At 35.1% G+C, this 21,006-nt stretch overlaps 1 protein-coding gene across 7 annotated transcripts in view; it reads right to left on the bottom strand.

Moving 5' to 3' along the window:
* The window catches only part of ATRNL1 (attractin like 1), a 493,132-nt gene that overhangs the window by 6,532 nt on the left and 465,594 nt on the right, over positions 1 to 21,006 (bottom strand). For 4 of the 7 annotated variants that reach the window (XM_084525843.1, XM_084525838.1, XM_084525845.1 and 1 more), the window contains one exon: positions 2,350 to 2,555. The exons of the other annotated variants lie outside the window; for them this stretch is intronic. In XM_084525843.1, the coding sequence (XP_084381969.1) occupies positions 2,365 to 2,555 (191 nt within the window). In that variant the 3' untranslated portion in view covers positions 2,350 to 2,364. Of the gene's footprint in view, positions 1 to 2,349; positions 2,556 to 21,006 lie in introns of those variants that run through there. 7 annotated transcript variants of the gene reach the window in all.

The following is a 21,006-nucleotide window of genomic DNA, read 5'->3' as shown; positions in this document are numbered from 1 at the left end:
TAATTGGAAATGTTGTGTGTGTGTGTTTTTTTTTTTTTTTTTCAACTTAAATATGTATTATTTGGAGATAACAATTGGATAGATGTCTTCACTTGATTACATTTTACACTTTTTCATTGCCACACACAATCAGAAAATTTAGAATGCTGAAGGCAGTAAAATAACTACAGCTCATGCAGATCAATTAGAATTGATATTTTAACCAATATTATTGTAATTGCTTAAGGTGACCTTAAACAATGAAAATAAAATGACAGCTACCATACAGAGAGACTTAAAGCATAAAAAAAGACCTGTGTAAACCATATACCATTACTTTAATAGCTTTATTCTTCAGCACACAGCACTATTTGCATCACGTCTTTTTGTTGATTCTTTGAAGATCTGTTCCAGTACAATGCTCAACTAATAGTGGACTTAGTCCTTTTATTACAAAGGATATGTTATTTTAACACTTTTCATATTATAAGGTGCAACGTCTATGAATATCCATACAAGTGGATCTACACAGTTTGAAGACATATTGAGAAAGTCATGAGAATTAGTCTCTAGTGTCTGAGGAAGATGACCATCACATACAGTGAAGACAAGTTCATGCTTATATCAATAAAATTAGAATTTTTATGAGGTCTGTAAGTTATCATTATTTCAAGTCTATAAAGACCTTTTTTTATACATAGCACATACATTGCATGTTTAAAAATGACATATTTATATACAAAAATACTTCATTAAAAATGCAGTCTTTTATTATCTACTTCTTAATTTGATCACCATAACCTTTGTGGATAAAATCCAGGACAGTGTGCATTTATACTTTATAGGAAACATATACAGTAGCTATAGTGGTTATAATGGCAGAGGAATAGAACTTTCAAAAAGATCTTGGCAAGTGTTTCTGAATATCCACTGAAACAATTCTCTCACTTTCTATACAACATTGCACTAGGTGTATTCTTATTCAGTTTAGTTGTTTGATAAAATTTTCAGGATTGTCTGGTACTTCCTATACTTTTCCTGTTTTCTCATTAACCATTTTTTTTTCAAATGGACCAACTTGTGATTAGTTTCCATAACTAAAAAGAACAGAATGTTTGTCCTACATGCTCATACACCTGTGCTGTAGAGCAAGTCATGTGGGGAGACAGAAGGCACATCAGGTGGAACCAAGAGAAGAATTCTGGATTCAAAGGAGTGATCCACAAAATCTTCTCCTAACCACATACAGATCTGATACTTAAATAACTACTTTCGATAAGAAAAAAAGAATCATCTGAAACTCAACATCATGCATGGCCAGAGGTACCATGGAGCTGTATGTCAAGACAGAGCAAAGTTAATATCATAAAATGGTCCAATCCTGCATGTATATCTGAGTGTCCTTCTCTAGCAGGTGTGCCTAGACAATATCCAGAAATCACAGGCTTAGTCATGGAGAACAGCCGTCTTAAGCAACTGCCAAGAAGAGTAAGTATCTGCATTACCTTTCATGTTGAAATGTTATTATTATTATTATTTTTTTATTTATTATTATTATTATTTTTTTTAAGGACAAGCTGACAGCACCTCAAAATCACAATCTTGTTATGGGCCTCTCTTCCTGTTTGGTGCATGGATATGTATTTTAAGTTGACACTACTCTTACTATGAGAAAGATATATTTAAAAAACTAAACTAACTAGGAAATTACTTTGGGCAAGTAACCTCATCATTTCTTTTTCAGTGATAGTTTTTTCTAGATGGGAAGACAGCCAGGAGACCAGGAGGTATAGTTTTCTTTTCTTATGCATATAACTTAATTAAATAAGTAAAATATGAGACAGAGCTTAAACCATAACAATAATAAACTAAATAATGATAGTGTGGAATTAAATAGACACACACTAGGAGAGAGGAGATGTCATGCTCTTTTGCATTATACCCTTGGTATTTAGCAATAACAGCTATCTATGAGGGGCTAGGAAACTCGTATTCCCAGAATAGACTTATAAATTGCTTGCTGTCAGTTTGTGGGAAATGCAGACTATACAATAAAGGATCTTTTATGAAATGTTCAGCCTTTCCCAATTTTTCTCATTTTGAAAAGGAAATGGCCCTACATATTTGTGTGAAATATTTGTGTTCTGAGAGGCTGCTAGTGATTTTTTGTGTACGGTCAGGCAGTTTTCCCTTCCTTTTCAGTGTGAGATATTTCTAGTTTAGTTTGTAACGCAGGTCTGTGCAATGTCTGGTGCCTTTAAACTATCCAGCCAGCCAGTGGCTGAGACAGCATGCACTGTTTGGTCTCTGGCTACAGGCAGATGGGGATTGGCAAGGGGCATGCTAACTTCCCAAGGACAGCCGGAAGGTCAGAGTACATGTATGCTAGGGTAATCTGCGCCAATTTTCATGGCTATCCAAGCACTTTGGGGTAGGTCTTTTCTGTTCAGCAGGGCAAGCAAATACTGTAGTGACAAAGGGAATGTAGTGAGATGTTGGAGGCACCATGGAGGTAGGTTGGGACTGGTGCAATCTCATGTTGGTTAGCTTAAAGCTGTTTTTTCTCTCCTGCTTTCCTGAAATCAAAGAACGTAAGATTATAATTAATATAATGAAATTTAATGTATTAATTAAATTAATATAATTAATTTAATACAATAATATGAAATTATTGCAGTTTGCTGGACTGCATCATCAGTACTGTGCGCCTGGCTCAGCGAAAGCAGTGCAGAAGGATGCAAAAATATGCTAAACAAGTGGGAAAGAAAGATCAGGATCATGGCTAAACCGAGCTGGGAAGTGAACTCTCATTTGGAACTGCCCAAGAGATAATAAGTAACGAAGGGTCTTGAAGATGAATAATGATATTTGAAGCAATAGGAAAAGGAAGTCCATGGAGCTACTAAAAATTAATTTTGTGATAAACCAACTAGTCAAGAAAATGATCTGAAATAAATGTGGTTAAGATAGCATATGCTGAATGTGGCAGTTATTCAGAAGTAAGATGCAGAGATCCTGAACAAGGGCTTTGGTTTTGCAGATGCAGAGGGAAGATAGTGTTTTAGAGAGGCTGCAGCAGCAGCAGCATTCAGCAAGGCCATCGTATCAGTCTGGTTGTGGGGAAGCAAAGGAACCATAGTGGGCAAGAATGCTTGGGCAAGACCTGAGGGACAGCAAGGGTAATGGTGCCATTAACAGAGTTGAGGGAAAATAGTGGAATAAGAACTGAACACAAAGAAATGGAAAATCTTGTGGGAATGAAGAATAAACTACATAAAGTAGGTTTGTAAATGAAGCTTAGGGTAACATAACCTGTTGTGATGTGTAATGCAAATCCAACTGTATAGAACAGGGACTTTCAATGAAGTCAAATACATGCATTTTCTACAAAGGAAATAGGAAATGGAACCACCAATACTTTTTAGATTTCTGATACATTATTTTGCCAGAAACTATCTTTAAATTTGAAAAGGATAGCTAAGCTGTGATGGTTTAAAAAAAAAAAAAAAAAAAAAAAAAAAAAAAAAAAAAAAGAGTACTAGTTATATATTTCTTGGACCTTATTCTCTGGGACTTCCTGGTAAAGCTTGTCACAGATTTATCAGTAATATTAAGAATATGACTGACTCCAAAGACTGGGGGGGAAAAATAATTGTAGTTGACTGCTGAGTCTGAAGATAAAATGTTTGTCTCAAAACCTCTTATTGACTCACTGTAGATATTAAAATATGCTTGGGGAATAGTTAAATTTAGACCAGTTGAGTAATAGCTCCTAAAGCTGAAATACTTATCAGTACTAAATTTCAATTAATAAAGCAGGCATCAAATTTAGTCAGTAAGTATATTCTTCTCACAGAATAGCAGAGCTAAGAGAATTAAAGTTGCTTAATGTTTTTCTCTAAGGTGTTTTACCTTGGCACTAGTTACAGACAAGTAATCTGTTGTTAGACCATTATTTTATTCCCTTTATAATTCTTGGACCTTTGACTACAAATAGTGATTACATAAATCTGCGAATGCTCTTAACTATTCCATTGCTTTTCTCAACATGGCTAATTTTATATAAAATAATGGAAATTTTTCTTCGTAAATAATATTTTTTACATTAAGAAAAAAACAATAATTACTGCATAAATAATTTTGCATGTTATGAGGCTTTCTCTGTCTTGCATTTCTAGAATATAATTTAGAATCTCAAACAGGCACGTCAGTAGCAAAATATGTTTACATTTTAGGGGTAAAAAGCAAATTTTATTGGATACATTTTCAGAAATCTGTAATTTAAATACATGAATGGAAAATCACCTGTTACACAAATTGTTATTTTAAGTTTCTAGGAAAATAAGAGGGGTTGTGTTTTAACTGATGACTATTAAAAACAGTTAAAAAGAATAATCTGCTTAGAACATGTGCAAACTTCCTGCCAATTAACTCCTTAATGCACTGCCACTGCATGTTTACACATCATGCATTAAAATGCATGTAATTACACAGGTTTCCATAACAGACAGTAATATTTAAAACATTCAGATTTTTTTTTTTTTTTTTTTTCACAAAAAACTACTAAATTTTCAGTTTGATTACATCTTCTTTCCACTGAATGGTTTATCCATATGTTATGAAAAACATCTCTATTCTTGTGATGTTGTGCACCGGTTTAATTTGTTTTCAAGAAAATCACTATAAACTAATTTTCTACTCTGCAAGAATTTGGTGAGATGCATTAATCATGCCAGAATCTAATTTGGTCTTGTAAACCCATTGCTGTAGAAGGGAAAAAGATATACTTAAAGTACCAAAGAAGCAATATTTTCACTCGCTTTTAGCTATACCTGGATAAATACAAATGAAATTCTAATTGGTTTTGTTTAGAAGTTAGTATCACAGATGGGGTTAGTTTATGAACCTCACCATAGCAATGAGACACATTTGGATTGCTAAAGCCTCCTCCAGACCAGTACACCCAAGTTTACTCATACAGCATTATTTTACTTTGTCTCTACCTTCAGCCATCTCCTTTGAATAGGATCCTGCATGCCAAAGGTAAAGGTATGAAAACTCTAAAAATCTGTAAGTTTCAGTTACATTTTTAAAGCTTTTTAAACCAAATCCACTCATGCAAGTTGGACAGTTTAACCACTGTGATGAAAGCTAAAGCCTTACTAAACATCCTGAATAGGATGAACACCTGTGAGACAAAGATTTACCATTTGTATCACAGGGTACACTAGAGAATACAGTGCTGAACTATCATTTCAGGCAATTAACTGATCAGAAAACCTGTGTAAATGTGAGTATCTGCGAAAAAGAGAGAAGTTTTAGGCATGACTGAACAATCAGGGAATAGTCAAATGGAGACAAGGCAGAGAGATTCAGTGGGGTTTGCTTCCCTCCAGAGAGGCCTTACTTGCAGAAGGTGATTTAAAGCAGACCTCTTCATGTCTGTAGAGGAAATCTGGGGTGATTAACCTCGCCAGGTGTAATTCAGTTTTTGTGAATACCTCCCTAATGTTCCATCTGGGTGATAACAAATATTTTTAGATTTGCAGCTTTACTACTCTTACACTCTATTTCTCTCACTGCCATTCCTCTGCTGTGCAGTTTATTGCTCCGATATCAGACCTCTCCTCTCCCCAAAACAAAACACACAACCATAAAGACAATAGGTTCAAGGGCCCAACAGGGGCCAATTCTACTCCCACCAGAGATAATACAATACTATTTACATTATCATTTACTTTTAAGGAAGAAGATCGGAGTTGTAATCCTCAAAGATGCTGTGTGTTGTTGTTTCTCATTCTGGCACCTTTATTTTGCAGATGCTGTTATATTTTCCACTGTCAAAAAAATTATTTAAACCAGAAAGTGATGAATACGTTCATACAAACAAATGATTACAGTTCACCAGAAATTCAAAAGGACTCTCAAAAGATTAATCAGAAGTAGGTATGCTATCTGCAGTGCTTTTCCCATAATGAATTCTCTCATAAGTTTTGCTTTCCAAGGCTGACAAAGTACTGGACTTGTTTTCCATTGCCAACATCCTGCTGCAATATATCATTGCTCTAACCACTGTTTGGCTTATAATTTGGTTTTGGCCAAATAACAAAGCCAGTTTTTCAGTATTCTGCTGATTTCTACAACTCGACATTCAGTACATCCCCAGCTCCATAGCCAGCAGTCACTGTGACAAAACAAACGATCTTGGGAATGTAACATAGAATTAAGTCAACAGGACAGAAAGTGTGCCCAGAATTTTGAAACATATTTTGGAATATTACTAACATGACAACATCCCTAGCATCTCTAACACAAGGTTGCTTCTAAGTTTGGTACCTATTAATGCCCAAGTATAAAGAAGCTTCAGAAGTAAGCAGAAAATCTTGGTAAAATCTGAAAAAAAAAAGCTCAGCCAATAAAAATGCAAATAAATAAATAAATAAATAAATAAATAAATAAATAAATAAATCAATCATAGAAATTGCTCTATCAGATTCCTGCACAGTGCTGAGAGAGAATAATGAATAATTCTGAAGGGGACTCTAGTATATACAGGTAGGCTATATGGCTACTGATTTATTCTTCCTGAATCTTCTACAGTGTACTGAATGCACCATATTATAACTTCAACAAGCAAAATGACACACATAGACCTGGTTATTATCAAAATGTATGGAGAAAAATATTCCATTTCAAACAGTCTGTTTGCAATTTATTACATACCATTGGCTCTAAACAGTCAATATAGATAAATATCAGTAAAATGATAGTAGCAGAGCACAGTCTCTATTTGCATGACACATGCAGATAGAGCAAATGCCCGAAACGGTGAGATACTAATACTATGATTGTGCATCACTGAAAATATATTATGTTCCCTAGGCATCCTTCCTAGCTGGGAGAGAAAAAAACAGAAAACTGGCAGGAGACAGGGACGGTTACCTAGCTCTATGTGTACTCACACTCCAACAGATGACAAGTAGCACTCATTGTCTCATTTACCAATCCTATTATAAAATTTGAAATATATATACCATATTATGGTACAAATATTACAAAATGATAACTTTTTTTTCATTTGAAAAATTCCTGCACACCACCACTTTATCCAACAAACAAGGTAAAGTTTCTCACTCATTTTTTATTGAACAAGACTTTTGCAACTAGCTGGATTTGAAAATAAAAGGTAGAAATTGGGTGAAAGATAACAATCCAGAAGTTCTCATAAAGCCAGTTTCCTAGCAAAGTCAGCTCCCAGAAGATGTCAATGTAAATGAAACAGGTACTGAAGAGTTTCTACAGCTGCCCTTCCTCATCACTAACCATGGGACTACCATGGGACTAAGAAGTGGCAGAAATGAAACCAGGGTAAAGATGATGTGGCAAGGGTGACTTTCTGGTTAGGCCTTTCCAATGCCAGAATCATTCTTTGTGACAACAGGCAAAATTTAGAGCAATTCTGTGCATTGTTCTTCATGTTATTTTCATCTAAAAGTGAAGCACTGTATAAAGTGCCCTGCTAGTTTGTATTTCCAGGATGTGATTAAGAGATATTTTTCATTTGTGTATTTTCAAAAACTTTTTACTATGTGATGAAGGAGAAATAAACCTTCAGCAGGACATTAGAATTCCCTCACTTCATTTTATCTAAATCTCCCATCTGTTTTTTAAAAGCAGAAATTATGTTGTCTTCTACTTTCTATTGAACTGCAGACCTTTTCGCCCTGTATTTTTTCCCATATGCTTTTTGATCACATGTGGAAAACTTGGCTTCATCTCTCATTTCCTGATCTTCTATATTTCAATTATACTTTAATGGCTGTATATACAGTGATGATGACACAAGAGTGTGTTGTGAATGAAATCTGCTTTGTACTATCCCAGCTTCTGAGAAGTGCTACAATTTGAGTTGCTTTCTTCTGTAGCCTCTGAAGTGCCTTCTATAATATGATAATGCAATAAACCCTGAATCTGCTCTTCCCTTTGCAATGCAATCCAGCATTCTGTTTCCCATAATACTGCTACATTACAATTTGCAACTATAAATAATTATCCTAAGTTATAAAGATAAAATATAAAACTTTAAAGCAATACCATTAGACACCATACACTTGAGACTCTGAAGCAACTATAAGCAAACAATAATTTTCATAAAGAATAGAAAAGACAGTGATAATGAAAAGCTTGTTTCCTGCTTCGGACTAGTTCCAAAAGCTTGCCACAACCTTGGGTGCAAAGAATTGAAATGGTACATAGCACACCACACCTTGCTTCTATCTTAAAAGGTAAGGGGAAAAAGGGTTGTGAGAATGGGATTTGGCAATGTGTGAGATTTTATAATGCTAATTATCTCTCAGACAGGTCAGAGATGAGAGGGGCTTCTTGAAACTTCTACAAGGTTTGTGTTCAGATGCAAGAGTGTTTGTGTTGGATATGTCTGTTCTATCTTGTCTGGACAAGCATTCAATATAAGGACAATGGAATATATAGGATTCCTGGCTTTTCCCTATACTATTTTTCATTGCCTTCCCTCCAAACAGCTCTTCATCTCTTCATTTTCTGTTCTTTTGCTTCTTGTTTCATTAGTTGTGAGTCACCCCACTATTTAACTGCCTTTACAAAGTACTTGTTTTTCTATAACTAGACTTTGAATAATCAGGAATTCTCTTTGTGCATCTGATAGTTACTCGGATTTTTCTAATTTCCTTCCACATACTTTCATCTCTCTGGATTGTAATAGTGTAAGGAGGTAGAGGTATGGCAGGTTTTAAAAACTGCCTGCATCTTAACAATCATTTCTATTATTTGTCCTTCTGACTTCTCATTTTAGTGAGAAATTCTTTTCCAAGAAAAATCTACTATTTACAAAGAGAGATAAAAATAACTGTTCATGTTTGAACTATGATCTAAATATTTCTTTAAGAGTGATGGAGAAGATTGTTAATAATCTAAATACAGCCAGCCTTATTTCATTATTCGAGCCCCATAGGTGCTTTAAAAACAATATTTTCTTTCAAGAATTTAAAAACTGTGTGCTAACTAGTACACATTTTTTTCTGCAACTTTTCATCTTTTATGTGTTCAACTACTTTCTCTGTTCATGCTGCAAAAGGGATGGAAATATATAAATAAATATATGTATATATATTGTGTATATATATTGTGTGGAATATAATACAGCTATCAATAATACAGCTATCATTTGTGCCAGTGAGAGACATCCATGAAGCTGCTGAAGGTCTGCAGGGGCTGAGGAAGTGTGGTTTCAGACCTCACCATACCCAACAGGATGGATTTCAAGAGGAGGCTAGGAGGCTCTTACAGGAAGACAGACTTTAGGTTGAGGTACATTGCTGCTATGCTCAGTTGAAGATGCATATGCTCATGAATTTAGACAACTGGGCACTCCATCTGGGATGAAGTCAGGTTATAGTCTTTGCATTTTCACCTGGAATACCAGCAGTTCCATCTGATCCAGACATGAAGAATTCTTTGGTGCAATAAGTGTGTAACCATATAGAGACCTAAGGCTTGGTAGGAGAAATATGGCCCCCAAAATTAAAACCCTGACTTAAACAAAGTTGACTTTTCAGATTTCTTTGAAATAATAGATCTTTCAAGTTCTATTTTAGAGTTTTTTTAACAAAACCATTTTTTACTATCTTTTCCTTAGTGGTTCAGATATGAAGACAAGAGCAGTGTCCAGGGAAGAAAAATAGCATTAAAATACTGAGCTTATCATTTTCAAAGTGCTACACACAAATTAACAAATACATGCTAATAGACTGATATGCTTATTTTCCTAGGCTTTGTGCAATGACTGTGTTTCCTAATGCCATCATTCAATGAGAGGTTGTTTGGTATCACACTGACGTCAGGACAGGTCTTTTATAAATATAAGGCACTTTTATTTATTGCAAAGTTGTGCAATCCCCCTGAAAATAATTCATTTACATTTAGAGTATTGAAATTACTTGCAAAAGGCAACAACTTTTGGAGAAACATTCTGAAATCAACATATGTTTTGAGTTACTGAAAGACTTTAAGACTAGGCAAAAACATTACAGATTGTATTTGGCTATGTGAGATGAGAATGGAACTTCAGATATTTCACCTGGGGTGACTAATGTGTTCTGTGTAAATTTTATAGGCATTGACCTCCCACAGCATCTACTCAGGCACAAATAGTAGAAAGTCCATTGAAAAAAGGGTTGTCCTCTCTGTGGGGTTGTCCCTTCCCTCGTCCTTTGGGGAAAAAGGTAACAGACTAAAAACTGTGTTTGTGGGCTGCCCAGAGGACCACACTCCATGGTCAGTTGTATGTCATGTGTAATTCTTTAGGTTAGATTAGGTAGATGTTTGTACATCGCACCTTGTAATAAGGTCCCAAGCAACAGTGAGACCTCTGAAACCCTAAAGAATATTAATAATAATAATAAGAAGAAAAATGATAATAAATAGAAATGACACTGGTAGCATCAGAGGTATTTGTGAAGCTTTGGAATGACCACAAGAAAGATGGCATAATATTACTGGTACAATGTATACTGAAACAGCTTGGAAAAAACAATTTGGGAAAAAAACACAATATGAATATAATGAATGAGCCTTTATTCCAGATATGAAAGTGTTTCTGATACTGACAAAAGAAGTTACAATATTTATCATTCTAGGATCGCAGGGGACAAAACAACAATATTAAATCATGAGAGGTTTTATTTGTGAATTGGCATTGTTTTCTTTCCCTTGTGATACCAGAATGATAAATGCTTTGCATTGTGTAGAAAAGAAAAAGTTTGATACTGGCTGTGAATTCTATATATTCATGCTACAATTTTTGAGAGGTTTGGCAAAATCCTAATAAGTACCAATGTTTACATTAAAGGTGCTAGTAAGCATTTTTATTTTTTTTTTTTCCCCTCATCTGCAGTTTATTTGAGAGTTCCCTTCCTGATATTATATTTTCTACAGCAGATGAAACAAGATTCAGTTATCAGAGTTCTTAGGATAACTGCTGGGAATATTGCAGAAGCACAATGTGATCAAAGTGGATGCAAAAGCAATCCCCAAATGACTAAGGGCAAAACTGCATAAGTCCCAGAACTGCAGAAAGAGCTGATGTGTAAGAGACATATTAAACACTTGCATTTGAATTTTTAATATTGCAAATAAATGTCACAGCATTTTCATGAAAATCTATTTGTCCTGAATGTGACTCATCTGCTACTCCTTACTATAGATTGTATCTTTTACTTTTTGTCTATCTTTAGCTCTTGCTGAACACTCTTGCAGTTCCAACCTCTGATAGGAGGTTATGGTTTATTTAAATATTTTTCTTACATTTTATGTATTCAAAAGCTAACACAATGCATTCTGGTGATAGCATGAGAGTTAACATGCTTTGTTGCTAATACTTTCAAATGCAAGTAATATCTTCTGTTTGCACAGTTACGGATGAATATGGTGCATCACTGTGCCATCTAGTGTGACTCAGCTTTGAGAGCCTCAAGACTTGGCTCTGCCTCCAGTGCCCCAAGTACACTTGGCTGAGTTTTTGAGCCAGTAAATACTGCATGTGTAAATAAATATATAAATAGTAATCTGATTTCCAAAGATACATGAGCATGACCACAAGAAAGGATTATTTTATAATGGTGCAATTCTATGCATGCTCTGGGTGCCAGGGAAAAATTCCTAGAACACAGACAATTTTATCACACAGATTTCAGTTACTAGGTAAGATACAGTTAAAAATAAAATACAAAATTATATAAGATATATTTTTTTGCATGTTACATATAGCAGCATGCATGGATAGAATGACTCTAAAATAACCAGAAGTGTCTTCATATTCTTTTTCTGTGCAATTATTATTACTGTTTCTGAGCCATCTTCTTGCAACCTCTGTCAACCCCAGTAAGGGATAAAGGTCCCACTGTTTCGGGTGTACTACATGAGATGCATGAAAAAGTTTACAATATAAACTACTTCCCACTGTGCTTAAACTTACATGCTCAAAGAAACATGCTCAGACCTCCTTAACCCATGAGCTGACTATGAAAATTTAGCTAGATTTTTCCCTTAGGCAATAACTTACTAGGCAATAAAAGTTCTGCAAATCACTATCAACTCTCAGTTACACTGTATAGTTTGGAGGCTTCAAATTATGTTTCTGACATCCCGTTACACAGCTGCTATTGAGCAGACCTTAGTGAAGAGCTGTATTAATGAGACAGAAGAAGGAACACAATCTACCTCACTCATGTCTATCTACATTGGCCATGCATTTCTAACACAAGTGAAAAATACTATTTTACATTTAAAATTGTCTAAGTAAATACCATATAGGTCTAAGGAGCAATAATATTTCATTAATCAAAGTTGGGTTTTTTTTGCTTTTTATTTTTTTCAGAGAGAAATGGACTAAATTATTGTGAAAACTAATAAATGCATAAGTTGCAAAATCCAATTACTTGTATAGTCAATGTTAATATCAGAATGAGCTATTTTAAAAGTAGTTTATGCTTAGAGTTGAGCATAGAATACCTACATAAAAACTATTTGTAGTTTTGACCACTTACAACATTAGCACAAGAATTCTGAGAAACTTTCAGTAACTACACAAGTTTTGTGTAGAAAATCACACACACAGAAGTTACAATGAAAAGTCAAGAAGTTTCCAGATTTTGATAGATTTCTGGCTGAATGTGTCAAAAGATAAGCCTTGACACTGGCAGGCAGTCTCCCTTGAAAATTTAGTTTCCGTATACAGAGATCTTCAGGTAAACCAATTTCTACTTTCACCTCTGCCTCCAAACGCTGGTCTCAAAGGACTTCATTTCAGCCAAGGCCTGTCAAAACCCCCAAATGCTTTTCATTACTGAATTCCTTCTGTATGTTCTCTGTCAGCTGTGTTAAAATAATAAATTCACAACTGATTGATTTTTGAAAAGGATAGTGCCCCTTCTATTCACCCACTGATTTGATTATTCCAACATGTAAAATTGGGGGCACATTTAAAGTTGTTGTTTGAAGTCAGTGTTTCCCATGTCATTTATGGGGCTTAAAGTAGTCACAGGTTCAAAAGGTATAATCAAATCATTTTCAGTAGGGTGTGTATGAGATTTTCAGGGTGTGCTCCATTCAGTGTGTATTCTTTTTAGTCATTAATATTACTGGTAATTCACTTGCAGGTATCCAGCACAGATGAGTTGTCCTGGTGTTTTTAATTGATGCTATAAAATAATAAAATTATATACTGTATTCTGATGATGTATCTGGGAGGAAATTGGAACATCTCTAAAATGTGATTCTAGAAAAGTGATTCTATACAGTTTTTTTCAGCATTAAGGGAGAAAAATCCACAAAAAAAATCATACTGCTGGATTAATACGGCAACAGTAGTTATATTACAAGTAGAAAAGGCTCTTTTCAAATTGTATATGTAAATGGAGCTTAGTTTAGATGAAACAGTTACAAGAACACCTTAATGGAGGACAAGAAAGCAATTAACAATGAAAAGTCACTGATGCAAAAGATAGTCATAGAGATTAAAATCTTATTGAAACAAATGCTTCTTCATTTGATCATAATGAATTGAGCTGAAAGATCTGCAAAACCAGTTCACTGAACACGTAAGAAAAAACAATAATTTGTTACTCAATTATAGTACAAAGCTTTCTGACCAACACATTGTTCTACAGCACTAGGTAAATAGAAATAAGAATCTCGGGGAAACTGAATAACATAAGAGAATTAGACGCAGTATTATTTGAAATTGCAAAGAAGTAATTGTGAGAATATATACAGATATATTGATGTGTACAGTGCTTTAAAAACACTGGAAGAATATGCTTTATCCCAAATGGACATAGCAGGAAGGAATTAGGATAGATGAAGCTAATAGTTCAGGTAAGAAAGTCACAATGGTGTGAGCTTAGGGCAAACTGGGAATATTCTAAAACAAGAGAAATTACAGAGATGGAAGTGTGAAAGAGAGAGAGACCATTAAGAAGTAAAGACTGAGAGAGGCACATTACATGTGTGGGAACAGACTGTTAAATTAGAGAGATCAGGTCAAGATAGATTGGGTCTTTGTAATGGGGACAAAGGTCTCAAACTCATCCCCTTGGCCTTTAGGCACCTAGCTGATATCTGAGTCTGGAAGGCACCACGTCAAATTAAAAAAATAAGTGGAGGAAGGCATGTCCAAAGAGGAATCAAGATTGAAAGTGGGCTGAATTATCCTTTGTCAGGAGCTTTACAAAAGAAACATGAGTGATTAATTTAGTAACATATCTAAAATAGCGTGCACAGATTTTGTGAAACTGCTATATAAAGGTTAAAGGGCGAAACATTAAAAGACATAAACATCTGCAAAAAGAGCTGTCACCAGGAAATGCTATTAAACAAAGTATTTATGATGTACCTTTAAAAAATCTGTTTTTTTTTAAATGAGGCATATTTAACTTTATTATTTTTTTCTTGTTGATGCTTTGCCCCTACAGCTAAATATCAAGTTACTTGTCTAGGAGCCATAATGTGGGCCATACTGAAAGAAAGCAGTGGCTTCAGAAAGGTTCTCCAAGCCAGAGGTCAGGTAAAGGGTCAGGTAAATGATTTGACCACATTTTGGAAGTTCGAAGGAAGGAAAGATCATGTGATAAAAGGACTCCTTTGCTCTTCCAGTAAGAAAGATTTATCATCCAGGTATTGTGCCCAAATTCAGGAAAGCTAAATGACGTGAAACTAACGAAACTTTGATAAACACATTATCAGAGTAGCTAAGCCAAATCATTCATGTCTTAAACTCTAGAAATATTGAATCAAACAGAAACTCTGAAAGGCCAAGAGACTTGGAAGAAGATCACCAGCAGAAGAACCATGGCAGTAAAGCACTGGGAAAAAATATACATATATGGGAACAATTAAAAGAAAGTCAAGGTGCCTGGCTAAAAGTCAATAATATATATAATTATTCCAAACATATTTCGCTAATAATTTGCTAATGATTTTTTCTGTCAACATCACAAACTGAAGAAGTCTGAAAATATATTTCAATAATGTCAAGATGAAACAAATTATCTGAAAATATGGATTTCTACACTGCCTAGTAAATAAATTATCTCTAGCAAATGAAAGCAAAAACATGAAATAGGCCTCTAGAGGACAAAACCAAAATTGAAATCATCAAGCTATCTATATGTTTTGGGTTTGCCAGTCTGTAAACTATCAACATAAATCCCATCTGAAATTAAGCTGTAAACATCTAATATTATCAGATCACCATCTACTTGCACTTCACTCACCAAAGCTTTGAAGAAACTCAGTTGTGTGTTCATGCTGCATGTACATTTTCTAATACTCCTACTGATGTGCTACAAGCTTGATGTTATTAAGCCTGATGAACCTTGTTCCTTAATAGGAACAAACCCAAAGGGTAAAATTTAAGTATAAACAAAAAGACAAATCAAAAGGAAGCAGAATATATATTGTCTACAGAAAGGTCTTCTTGCGTTTTGGGCACTACATATAGAGCCTTATGTGAATCAAGAGATATAAAAAATCAGTTGTAATTCCTATTTAAAAGGAAAAAAAAAAAAAAAAAAATGAGATAGAGGTGGGAGAGGTGGGGAGAAATTGAACTGCAGCCACTCAGAGATACCTTATCCAGTGATCTGCTGCCAAAAAAAAACCTGTACTGAATGCCAGGAGTGTACAAACAGGAACCAGACAGTGAATATATAGTAATATATAGTAGAAATTTGTGATTCTTGCTGTCACAATTAAATTGGTTTAGACATTTTCTGCATGACAAATCCCCATTAATTACATTTTGAAATTTTTCAGTCAATGGTTGCACAAGGTCTTCTCTTTGTTGTTTTCCTGTCCTCAGCATAAAAGGATCAGCAGACTTTGGTGCACGGTCCTCCACTGTCTAGACCTGTCTCTAATAGATTGTTCCTTGCCCTCCTTTGAAGCCATATGATAGAGTGAACCTCAATACTGCACTCAGAGCCATTAGCAGATGAACTCCATTTCCTCCTCTTAAAAAGGTAGCTTTGAGGGGAATTGTTTTGCAAGAATAAAAACTTCCTGTCAAATCAAAAAGGGGAAAGTAAGTGGGTATAGACTAATGCGGAGTCTCTGCTCTCATGAGACCCCACCTGGAGTACTGCATTCAGCTCTGAGTCCACCAACATAACAAGGACATGGAACTGTTGGAGGCCACATTGGATGGGGCTTTGAGCAACCTGATCTAGTGGGAGGTATCCCTGGCCCATGGTGGGGGGTGGAACTGGAACAAGATGGTCTTTAAGGTCCCTTCTGACCCAAACCATACTATGATTCTATGATTCCAACATGAATGTTTTTCCTATCTGTTAGACTTTATTCCTCTCAATTTAAGAAAAATTCCAAGTGGAAACATCCAACTTTTTCACAGGTGTCAGGACCTTACAGAGACTCCAGTCAACAGGGGAAGCGTCTGTCCTTTTATGGAAGCAGCTAACAACATTTCTAGTAGATCCATGACTTATATGTGTGTTTTTTTTAACCTTTTGTCTGTTTTAACCAGTTGTCTTCCACAAAGACATTTATGGAAAGATGTGATCTGCACACAGCTTTCAGGAAACCAAACATTAGAATTTTAGAAAGACCCTCAAGTATAGCAGGCATTCACTTCAGTTTTCCATCAGCCTTGATGGGACTGTGCACACAAAAGCTTTCTTCTTTGCAAATCTCTTTCACAAACCAAGGCTAATACCATGGCCAGTGTCTAGACCAGAGATGCACAACAAGGAATAAAGGTTTTTATAAAATCTGACAGAATGGAAACCAGTATTATAAACATACCCACAACAAGGAATTCATTACTACTGCAGCATATGAAATACTATTGTGCTAACCAGTAAGCAATGTAAGGTGAAATCAGGAGCTGGAAACTCTTTTTCCAACTCTCTGGGAATATACAGTTATAAAATAGCTTTGAAGCAGGAAAATATTGTAAGCATATCCATATGTTTTTAACCTTAAACAGGGTTATCTACCACAGTATATTCTCATGCACTTTGGTACCAGTATGGGAAGGTTTATTATAGACTTTTAATCTGATCATGCATACCCCTAATTGTTTAAACTATAATTATAGAAGTTAAATTGTTTTGCCTGTTATGAAAAATGAGACAAAAACAGACATTAAATGCATGTAAAATAATAGAACTATTTCAATGGCACTAATTGCAAAACAATTTTAAAAAGCAGCTTTTGATGAAATAATTGTTTTAATTACACAGTATACTTTGGTTTACCAACTATAAACACTTCAGCTTTTAGCACTAAGATAATTTCATGTGTAATGTTTCACCCATTTTATTTAAAAATGTAAATAAACTAGAAGTATAAATCACCGCATAATGATTTTGGAACAAAAGAGGAGGAAAAGTGGTGATCTCTCTACGTCTAATAGTATACTACCACAGTATATTGCTAATAGAGATATCTAAATGCAAACAGAACTTCATGTGCTGCCTAGAAAAAACCTTAATACTGGGGCAGTGGTAACGAGAACAAACCTTTGGTTGTTCAGAAATGCGGTTTGCCTGCTGAGGGCTCTGAGGTCCCCCCGTTGTAGAGCAACTGAACAGAAGTCTTCTAGCAGGGAATTATCTAAGCAGAAGTCTTGACAAAGGATGTTTCCATGACTGCCTGCCTTAAACTCACAAATTCATAGATGGCTCATTTCCAAACCAAAATGAGATGCTGCTTGTCTGCACACTGAGACAGAGCATAAATTTGCCATGGTACATTGTCCACTGTCTCAAGAAAGAGTAAGTGCAATAATTCTTATCTACACGGCAGAAACTTTTCGATGGGATGGTTTGAAAGTTTCCTTTGGGGGTCAGTTTATTTAATTTAATAATTAAATATTATATAATTTATTTAATAAAGTGACTTTTAAAGGTAATTTTAATGATATCCCCAGCCAAATATCTCATACCTGGTATTGTGTTTACTGTCAAGTCATAGCAAATGACTGATGACATTTGGTAGGAAGAGGAGGGGAAAAGGAGATATTTTTGATAAGGAATGAATGTGAAAAGAGACATTAGAGAGACAGCGCACGTGTAGAAATGCTCTGGCAGAATTGCAAACATTTTTACAGTTATAAAGCACTCAAATCTCTTCTCCATTTAAATATATGCCTGTAAACAATTACTTCATATTATTCTGTGAAACATCTGCAGTAACAACCTCTTTCACTGCTTGTGAAAGCTCAGCAAACACCAGTGAGTAGGTTCCTACTTCAGTAAAAATCACACTATTACATTTATGAAATTACAGAGCGATCGTTCCTTCACAAGACAAAGAAAAATATTTCTGTGCTCTGACTGCTGAATTGGTTAGTGTAAATAGAGCAAAAATAGAGGAATTGCTTGGCAGGATTTTAAGTAGTCTCTTATCTCTAGGCCACATTCTCACTTGTACTGCACCTTAGTACATGCACAATACTTTCTTGTTAGCCTTGTAATCCACCAATCAAACTATTTGAAGTACACCAAGAACTGATGTATCTGTTTAAACTTTACCAGCTGGTAATTGCATTTCAGCTTTTTTCTAGCTAAAAAAAAATAAATAAAAAATTGTTATTTTAAACAGAACTAATGATTAATTCATATTTTCAGCTCATAGAATTTCCACACCATCCTTGAAATTTGTTCCACTATGAGGGGGAGGGGGAAGTGTCTACAACATATTTTATTACAAAAGCTAATGTTTAAGCCTTCAGAAAAACTATGATGGGTCATATCCTCAGCTAGTATTAATGGATGGTCTCTACTACAGGTTAATCCCAGTTTTGCTAGTGGGGGTTCTGGTTCTCTTGACCTATCTAGCAAACCACCGAGTCCTAATTAGTATTACTTGTACTATCCAGGTATTTGAATTTTTATATATATATAAGCTTATTTCTGAAATTTTCAGAGCAAACTATGACAAGAAAAGATACCACATGTCCAAGAAGAGGTGGAAGGGAGTTAGTCTTTTACTGTTTTCTTTCAGGATTATCATTTCACAGAATTCCTGCTCCTCAGCTGGAGAAGTGTTTTGTTTGTTTGTTTATTTCAGTTTTTAACTTTTTCTATCATTCATCAAATATCAGAAGTCAGCTGAAGGTTTTGTTTTGTTTTGCTTTCTTTAAGCATCAAGGGAAATTGCTGACATTCTCACAATGTAATTGAAAGCCAGTAGTAACAGTTACAGCACGTTGTCATCTTAAAAAACAACAACAAAACAACAAAACAAAACAAAAACAAAACAAAAAACAAACAAACAAACAAAAAAACCCACACTTTTAATCAAAGAGATTTCCTTCTATCTTGTGGCAGGCAAATAAATGAAAATAGATTCACAGTCCTTTTGCACGGCTGCATTTTTCAAAGATATGTCATTTACTGAGAGCTTGTGCTAAGGTCTGTTTCTTGAGCTGACCTGCCCTCTTGTCTGCTCCTTTTCCTCCCTTTTTTTCACATTCACTCATTTCCCTTTCCACTGGATATTGAGTCTACGGGGGACTAAAAGTACAGGATTAGGAGTTAGGAGACTATTCATATTTCCAGATCTGCTATACATTCATTCTGTCTCGAAGAGAGACTGTGATTTAGATTTAAACCTGGATTCCTTGAGGTAAGTAATAAAACTCTGTTTTGGCATGGAAATACAAGCAACTTTTCTACAACCAAGCAACTTCTATGGCTGCCTGAACATGAAAGCAACAGGTGGCAAAATGAGCCTCACCTGAAGTCACTTAGGTGTCTATCTTCAGGCTTCTTTGCAAGAACATTATTCACTTTCCCTATTTCCAAAATAATTACATTACCTCTGCTGTTTACTTTAAGGAACACATTGTGTTTTAATTCATAGACTTAATATGGACATGCTAGATGAGAGATGTTAAAGAAAATGAGCCTTTTTTTTTTCCTCCAATTAACAATTCACCTTTAAGTCTTGTTACCTCCCACTTCAATTGCAATCACTGCAGTGATTAGAAACATGAAATTGAATCTTTCTCAGGAGCTTCTAGCTACTCTGTGTGCATGTCTCTGTCAATGATATTCATGCAAAATACCTTGCTATTTTATTTCTTAGAGTGTACTAGTTACTCAATATACTCTATATTCCAAACAAGGTAAGATACCTCTTCCTCTTTCCCTGTTCCTTTTCTGCAATATATTATGGAACACTGGTCAAAGCTGTACAACAAAAACATTTGAAAAAAATAGTCATGAGGTTGATATAATCTCTTTGCATAGACAAAAGCTTCTGATCATTATGGGACACATTTTCATCACTAACAAAAGTTTATTGCCTATATCTTTAAAACTGACAGTGTCTTTCAAGATCCATCAAATGTATCATAACATAAGCTATCAAACTGAATAAAATATAAAGTGCATACTTCTTAGAGACATCGCTTCCAAGCAAGTAAACTTTTATCTTATTTTTGAAAAAAAAGTCAAACCACTTGGAGCAGCACTTTTAAAAATATGATTTATCAAAAAGGCTTATTTTACAGGCTCTGAGAACTCCATAAAACTCCTTCAAACATCAGGGCTACCACAACTTTTAACAGACAAAGTCATAAAACAGGTGAAGGATGGGAGCAGGTAAGACAGAATCATGGCCCCTGTGCTCAGTCAAATGTGTCTGCAATTGGTAAACAGCTCTGAGAATTACGTATGCTACAGCTGATGAAACACACTTGCAAGTTCCCAATTCACATTCAACAGATCAGACATTTGTAACATAATAGATTCTGCCACAGTAAGGTGCCAGCAGTGATCTTGGGCACAGAAGAGTGCTCTCAGTGTGCAGGCAGGTGAGAACCTCAGGACTGAAATGAAGAGATTGATATAAGAACAGTCCAGCAATGCTAAAGCGTAGGGCTCTCTGAAGTAAAGGCTCTTCATTATGTAGGAGTCATAGCATATGATATTGCTAATTATTTACATGGTTATCAATATATGACAT

This window comes from Aythya ferina (genome assembly GCF_964211825.1).
Source record: "Aythya ferina genome assembly, chromosome: 7".
Taxonomy (NCBI): Eukaryota; Metazoa; Chordata; class Aves; order Anseriformes; family Anatidae; genus Aythya; species Aythya ferina.
This window is presented reverse-complemented; position numbering and strand designations above follow the sequence as displayed.